General features: G+C 42.7%; 1 protein-coding gene across 1 annotated transcript in view; it reads left to right on the top strand.

Moving 5' to 3' along the window:
• Nucleotides 1-2,702: 2,702 nt before the first annotated feature.
• Nucleotides 2,703-8,371, top strand: part of ttc23 (tetratricopeptide repeat domain 23) — a 14,965-nt gene continuing 9,296 nt past the window's right edge. The window contains exons 1-5 of the mRNA XM_031564414.1: nucleotides 2,703-2,933; nucleotides 3,113-3,272; nucleotides 3,464-3,587; nucleotides 4,146-4,302; nucleotides 4,631-4,756. Coding sequence (XP_031420274.1) covers nucleotides 2,878-2,933; nucleotides 3,113-3,272; nucleotides 3,464-3,587; nucleotides 4,146-4,302; nucleotides 4,631-4,756 — 623 coding nt within the window. The 5' untranslated portion in view covers nucleotides 2,703-2,877. The remainder of the gene's footprint in view (nucleotides 2,934-3,112; nucleotides 3,273-3,463; nucleotides 3,588-4,145; nucleotides 4,303-4,630; nucleotides 4,757-8,371) is intronic.

The following is an 8,371-nucleotide window of genomic DNA, read 5'->3' as shown; positions in this document are numbered from 1 at the left end:
AATCCTTTACGGAAAACAAAAAAAGTGAATAACTGCATGCACGATATGACAATCAAAAACTGATAACAGATTTGTACTTGAGAGCCATGAATGCATAATTCTTGCAAAATCCTATCAAAAGATGAGAATATCACAATAATCTTCCCCACAGCACTGAAAGCAAGATCTAAGCAACAGAGTGTCTTTCCATTACATAATAATCTGACACTGAGGTATCCTAGAAATCATGCAATCTATAGCATGATAGCAACCTAGGACCTTGGATCCGCCACAGATCAGAGCATTATTCAAACTAAAGAAGTAGACGCCGGCTTTCACCATTCTTCAGTGTGTGTTCTTTCTCTCACTCTTCCCCCTCTCTTTCTTGCACTCTCTCCCTTATCTATCTCAGCGCGTGGGAGGTTCATTGCAGCTGAAAATCAATACCTCTTCCTCTAAACGCATGGCTGTATTTGTCATGAGCTACTATTCACCCAAGTGAGAGCCTTTACCACGAAGAGCTCTCTCCACTGACCTTAAAGGATTATAGAAACACCCGGAAGGCTTGGAGATGTATGTGGAAGCATTTGAAAGATGTATCAGACAGAAAGCAGACATGAAATAGCAAGAATCTATACATCTAGGAAAATCATATGGCACTGTGTTGCATTTTTTACCATCTGAAGTGTTAAGTCCTGGAGTAAGCCTACACTTTTCTGCCACAAGCCCAAATTATTCTTCTCCCTTTTTCTTTTTTTCCACGGATGTCCGTTTAAATTTGAAGCATTCTAATGAATATGTGTATGGACTTATGCAGAAGGCCTACATGTGCTACATAAAGGTTTAACATGTTTAAGCCTTAACTTAAACAGCGATAAGTCATGGCTTACGCAGATGCCGTTAAACAAGAAGAAATGTAAAATTCTGTCATGAGTGTGGTGAGTATACACTTATGAGTACTGATACTAGAGTGGAAATGGCCCCAGTCCGGTGGGGATCATTCAGAACTGCACCACATAAGGACCAGATCTGTCCCCTAGTCAGTCACTACCTGGGGAGGCCCCCTCACATCTGTGACACATGCAGTCTGTTAGAGGCATTGTAATGAATGGGACAAGAACACGAGAGAAACAGGCCACTATATCAAATACTTAGCAGGCGCACAAACAGCTGCAGACTCAATTACTCTAAACAATCCATCATCCATCAGTAAATACGAATGAGTCTGTTAGAGGGTACATGCAGGCAACACAGTGGCAAAAAGAAGCTCAAATGGTACTTTACTGCCACCTATTGGTCCTCTGAATGCATAGAGAAAGTGACCTTCCTTCTCAGTGTCAATTGCTTATATGTGCATGGTCTTTTCAACAGCGCATTGTAAAATTAGCTAATGGAAAACAACTATTTATCTTTTCAAATGGAACTTTTTCAGCAAGTAGTAAGTGTATTATGAATATTGGTATAACTATATAGTGGACGGATAGCCATATTTATTCACCTTTCAAGTGATATGATACTGCGTTTCTGCGCTTATTATATTCTGCAGGTCCCTTCAAACTCGATTTATAAGCCTTCTATCGGTGAAAAACGGTGTGCAGTGATCCACCTCACTGAGCACTTTTTGCTATCTTGTGCCAACAACAATGAGTTGGAGGTGATAATTGACTGGAGCTTCACCAAGCGCGGCCACAGACAAGCCTCAGACATTGCAAAAGGCGGAATTTGGCCAATCCAGACGGAGAATTACGCCGGCCTTAGGAGTCTGGCAAGTGATGATGGATAGATATTCTTCTAACAAGATTTCCACTTGGCTGGAGAGGACTTTTATTAAATGTCTCAATTGGAAAATGATAGCCTCTTCCTGACGTGAGATAAATACACTGTGGTCGGTGTGTATTCATGCGCCTGGGCCAATTGAGTATAAACTCGTAAAATTCCCTCTAACCAGAGAGTAATGGTGTAATAAGTATTGCCATCCCCCTTCCTCCCTAATGCCCTTCGATGATTCCCTCTCAAATAAAGGGTTTATGAGCTGCTAAGTCCACTGAAAGGCAAGCAGTTTTATTCATCTTATTTATGGTTTAAATATGTGATTATCCAAGAAGCCTTTACATTACTTGAGGCTGTTAGTCTACGTCTGAGGGCTCGGAGGTAAATTAAAAAAGAGAAAATGACAGTGGGGGAGAGCAATCCTTAAATTGCATTTAACCAACACTACAGCTTCCAGCTACAGGGCAAATGTCGTCCGAATCCATTCCAGTCTCATCCACACACATACATACATACACACACACCCCTCAATACAAAACCAAGATTGTTATTATTAAATTCAGCAAATGTATACACCGCACATGTCCGTCACAGCCTACACTCTGACAGCAACCAGTTCATTTGTGTTTGCGTCATTTGTGTTGGTCTAACTATTACGCGAGTTGAAGAACTCTGACTCACTGACTGACGAACACCTGATCTCAAAAGCCCCAGCTGGAATGTCTGTTGAATGGTTTAAACCGTAAATTGCATAGGCCTATCACGATAAGCCTACTAGGCTACTTGTCATGGCGCCTTCAACGTCTCTGGAGGGTATGGTTCTTGAACAAGCCCCACAGTTATGTGCAGTGGTCATGTGACCTGGTCAGATGGAGGTAGAACACCAATCGCAATCTTTGTTGACATCTTCTGATGTTGGTTACAGTTGCAGGAAAGTGCACACACTTCACTATCAACCAGAACGACTACAACTCTCTGCGGACATAAAATGCCTGAAATGCCATACCGTGTGGAATTTTTAGTACGGCACTATACTGGGGATATTCTTTATCTTTGATAATAATTAAATCCAGACCGAAAAAGCGTCAGTTCAAATAACCACTTAGACTTCGTTTCTTTTTTGTATCAATGAACGAGCGTCTATTAAATTCAATAGCTGGCCGTTGGAGTGGAAGAATAAAATCGTACGTAATCCCATTGTGTTTCTTGCCAAATCTTCTCCTTTATGTCAGTGCATGTCACACTCAGACAAGTACTTTCTACTTTAAAATAGTTTTACATTAGAAGACAGGTATTCTCCTAACTCATTTAGCTTTTCATTAGACAACTAGATAACAATTCTTGATTGTGGATTGTCCGGCAGCATTGGCAGCAGTAGCGGGAGCTCTGGAGAATCTCTGCGGGGTGAAGGAGGGCTGTGTCTCTCACAGAGGTCAGGCAAAATGGTTTCTTCAGAGATGACCACAGAGCAGAAGTTAGCACAGTGCACCAGACGAGTACAAGACCTCGCTGACAGCGAGCAGGTAGGACAGAGTTGTAAACGTACTTGTTTAGAACGATTTTTTTTTATTTTTTACTTCTGTTGAAATTGTATTATACAACTTACAGCATAATGTGTTTCTGACTACCTTTTTTTCTTTTTACAGTCATTACTCACTGATCAGTGCCGCTCATGTTGAATGTGTCATTGTGTGCCCTTTCTCCCTCTTCTCAGTTTGATGCTTGCATCCAAGAGACAGTGCGGCTTGTGGCCCTCAGTCGACTAGTGTATGGAGACGGACACTTTACAATAGCTCAGGCCTATGCCAGACTAGCCAAAGCATACCTAAAGTTCAAAGGTGATACTCCCCCTTCTTTTTTGATTACCTTACAAATGTAATGATTATGAAAAACAACAAACGAACTTCGTTTTGTGTTGTAAAACTACTTTTACTACTTGTTAGCATGTAGTACCTCATCAAATAAAAAAAATATGAAAAAATCCCTCTTTTCCTTAAAGAGAAATAAGGAGAAATAATCAAAAATGCTCCAAATCCCTACAAAGTAATCTCACACTTCCACTCATATTTAAAAAATCACACAATATGCTTTACAGCAAACGATCACATAATGTATCAGTTAACATGAACAAGATACTGACTTTGGCGATGTAAGACCATGGATGCACATGCCATTGTAGACTCACTTTTAGTCTTTGGGAACTTTAGCGCTAATAGCAGACTATATGGTCTTGGTTTACATATGGTACAGAGTTGCCTTGTTAATGTGGTATTTTACATAGCAGCCAGTATTCTATGCAAATATATATTTTTAAAATTGCTCAAAAACCTCACACAGCATGCATGTGACAGCAGGCTGTAATGTTTTGTGTTTTGTGTCTTGTGTCGGTTCCCCAGGATGGGCGCCTCAGGCCCATGAGCACGCCTCCAGAGCTCACTCCCTCCTGCCCCTCTCCTTCCCCCCTTCCACCCCCCAGGAGGAGCTGGTTGCCAGGCTAAGCTGCATACTCAGTATCTACCAGACCCAGGGAGGAGCAGCCCTGCTCCTGGGAAAATATCCTTTGGAGTCTTTGGAGCAGAACACTGGAGACTAGAAGCTGCAGTAGTAGTGTAATGGCTAATTTGACAGATTAGTCTAGAAGTCTAGACATTGTTGTATTTCCCCAAAGTATAATGATTTTATATGAATGTTCTTGTATGCAATAATCAAAGTGAGCTGAAAGAATACACAAAGACTGTGTTTTTACCTTACTGAAAGTTTATACTCATTCTCAATATTCGAAGAAATAGATTTCTGGCCACTTTAAATGAACAGTAGCCTCTAGGAAGAATTGAAGGTGTTTCGTGAGATCAAAACAGGAAAAGCCCTTGACTGTATATACCCCTGTAGAAGCCGAGTCCTTTTTCATGAAGGCAGAGGGAATCTTGGGAGACCTACGGGAGCTGGGAGGGGTCAGTCCAGAGGAACGCACTGAAACTGAGTTTGAAATTTCCACAAACTTATCAAGGTACCTCAATACAGACATGCCTAAGGTTTATCAAGAACAAATCCACAATTACAATCACACGCATGTGTGTGTGTGTCTGTGTGTGTGTGAGATTTAATTTTGCTGAGTCACGATGCTGAGTCACGAAGGTTGACATTCTTCTAACATTGACTCCTACTTTTAAATCAAACGAGCGAGGGACCTTCTTGCACTGGTTACTTGATGCCTCACCGTGTATCACATGCTTTGCTCTATTTATTTCTTCTGATCACAGCCGTATCGTGTTCAGGTTCAGCCCCAAATATGTTGGCACGTGGTCAAGGATATGTTGCAATATATACTCGCTGATTAAGACAGCGTTGGCCATTTTATTCAGCATTATGCCGCATCTTTATTCAACTCTGATGCTAAATGGAGACACATGGTGCTGGCAGCAGTCCAGTATGCAGCTAATTGCTCAAAGATCCCTCAAGTCTCAAAACTTTTCCATTGTAAACAGAGAAAGAGCACCTTTTAGCCTCAAGGGGGCGCCCTAGACTCAGAAATACATTGATTTTGCACAGAGCACATCCAGACTGGAAGGAGGTGGGTGTGGTGTATCAGGGACTCGTTGACCCCTTTCATTTCTCTTTATGTTAAGTACATCAGCACAGACACAAAATGGCTCCTGTTAATTATCCTTACATGTTAAAGGCCCTTATGGTGTGTGGTGGTGCATACATTGAGGTCATTCTGTAGAGATGAGAGGAATCGGGCTGCCCTCTCACTGCTCTTGGGGGCAGTGCTGTAGGGGCAGAATGGGGGCTGGGTGGGGTGAGGGCAGATGTGCGCAGCTGCAGAGGAGCGGCTGTGGGAGGGGTCTCTGCCCGCCTCCTTCGCTCATGCTCAGTGAAGGAGAAACGCTCCAGCAACCCTTTCCTTCCTCACACAATCATACATGAAAGCACACACACTCACACACACACACACACACACACACACACACACACACACACACACACACACACATTTAAATTATTTATTTGAATCCACCAATCATATTCTGTACAGAAAGGATTCAAACATTTCTCAGAGGTTGAATACAGCTTAGTGACTCATGGGTACAAGAAACATCTCCTACGCCAAACAGCAAGACTACCTATAACAGCTGATACAGAGCAGAACTTTGCTAGTTGTTTTGATTGTCTCTTACTAAGTCCTGCCAGTCGTAGCCCACTGACCGAAAGCTTATGGACATGCCCCAGGCTTCCAAATATCAATACTACCATCTTACATGTATAGCCTAGGTCTCTCATCTTAGCAACAATGGGCTGGTATTTGGTCAACTTGTCAAGGAAGGCTATGTCCATATAGAGGTCATAAACACAGGCTACCTCAAGGACTACTACCTCCCTTTTAACCTTGTCCAAGAAAACAACATCAGGGGTGTTAGGGATGTTGCAGAACACATCATCAGAGCTGTTAAACCAATCTGGCATTATACGGGAGTGTTTGTACATTGACACATTGGGGGGGAATACTCCCTTAACAGTATTAGAAATGAGGTCGACAATGCGGTCATGGCGTGCAGTATAAAGCACTTTGTACTTATTGCAGCCATTAACAATATGAGCAATGGATTCTAAATATTGGTTGGGATTAGAGTGCATTATACAGTGTGGATGATGAGTGTTAGGGTACCATAATGCTAGATTGTATTTAGTTGGCAACACCTGTAGTCTGGCTTTAACAGTAAAGCAGAGGATGTCCTCTCCTACAGCAGCATTCCTATACATTGAATGAGAGACAGAGTGGTCAGCAAAGTCAAGGCATGCCAACTTCCCCTGCAGTCTCAGTCCAGTCCAGTGTTGTTTTGTCTCTGCCTGTTTAATGTTCAAGAGTGACTTTCTTGCTGTTGTGTTGTGGAGTGTTTGTTGTGTCCCATTGTGGTGGACAGTAGCATCCACATTAACAAATGGCTCCTGTTAATTATCCTTACATGTTAAAGGCCCTTATGGTGTGTGGTGGTGCATACATTGAGGTCATTCTGTAGAGATGAGAGGAATCGGGCTGCCCTCTCACTGCTCTTGGGGGCAGTGCTGTAGGGGCAGAATGGGGGCTGGGTGGGGTGAGGGCAGATGTGCGCAGCTGCAGAGGAGCGGCTGTGGGAGGGGTCTCTGCCCGCCTCCTTCGCTCATGCTCAGTGAAGGAGAAACGCTCCAGCAACCCTTTCCTTCCTCACACAATCATACATGAAAGCACACACACTCACACTCACACACACACACACACACACACACACACACATACACACACACACACACACACACACACACACACACACACACACACACACAGAACACTTTCATATACACACACAACCCCACCCCCCTCCCTCCGATACATTTTTAATGAGCTCTTTCACCGACTTGACCTTAAGATGAAGGCCATAGCATCTTTGGCCACTGTAAGATTTTCAGAACACCGTTAACCAAAGATCAAAAAAAAAAATTGGTAAATGACAGTGAGAGGAGGAAGCGAGATAATTGGGGTTTGCTTTTGTCTAGATTCTTCTTCACCTTCTTACTCCATAGTGGAGCATAGGCCTTTTGTCTAGATTAACATCAGCATATTCCACATTCATCTTATCCTAAAATACAGTGCTGCCCATGACCATGGTCACCCAGACATTTTACATGAACACACACACAGTGCTTGTGTCAATTGCTCTCCCAGTAAATTGTTTCAACATATCCTCAACAACTTTATTGATCTGAAGTGACAGAAACATGATGGTGACTGAATGGTCAAAAGGATGGTTTTGATGCCTTGATGGCAGACAGACCCCGGTTATCATTACTTAACAAGCCGTGCTGGGGCAATATTGATCTCTGTGTGTAAGAGTAGCTCCCTTTCAAGTCCCCCAGGGACTGGCTGTCAAAACAAACAGCACTGTGTTTAGAGTGACCACACTGTTTAGGTGTCGCAGTTTCACTGTAAGCCTCAACTAGGAGTGGATATTTCATGGCAGGGCAATATTTAGGGCCAATTCAGGGCCAGTCCTGTTCCATAGTCAGTTGTTTTTTGGGCTAAAGGTTACTGTGGAAAAGACAGGAATCATTTAGGGGACTCATGAAGCATCTATATGATGATGTAGGTACACTATCAGCAAGGAATAAGCCAGTTTGATAAAGTAGAACTAGAATATGAGAACCCTGTCTATATTTTTATATTTACATTCTCTATATGTCACATTTATACTTTTTAGTAAAATGATAAATGACTTGTGTTCAAAGGACAAATACATTGTTTAGTATCATTACATTTAGGCAGCATAGTTTAGTTGTTTTTCCTACCCTGCACACAAACATACTTTGTTTACTCACCGTCTGAAATTGAAAAAATGTGCAGAGTTGGCGCGGGCGAAAGCTTGCTAAATCTCTTTTGTTGAGGGGTGACTATGAAGCTGGCTTCGGCTGAAGCGAGCGAGCCAGTGGCTATTGCAATCAACACAGAGCTTGACCACAGAGAATGTCCACTCGAAAGCAGCCAACAAAGGAAGCGGCAGAGTGCACTTTCAGGTCCAGATGGAGCTCTTCCATCTGACTTCCATGTGGAGGAGCTATGCCCTGAATGCAACACATAGGCAGTCAGAAG

This window comes from Clupea harengus, chromosome 3, assembly GCF_900700415.2.
Source record: "Clupea harengus chromosome 3, Ch_v2.0.2, whole genome shotgun sequence".
Taxonomy (NCBI): domain Eukaryota; kingdom Metazoa; phylum Chordata; class Actinopteri; order Clupeiformes; family Clupeidae; genus Clupea; species Clupea harengus.
The sequence above is the reverse complement of the archived record's forward strand: the minus strand, read 5'-3'. Positions and strand labels throughout refer to the sequence as shown.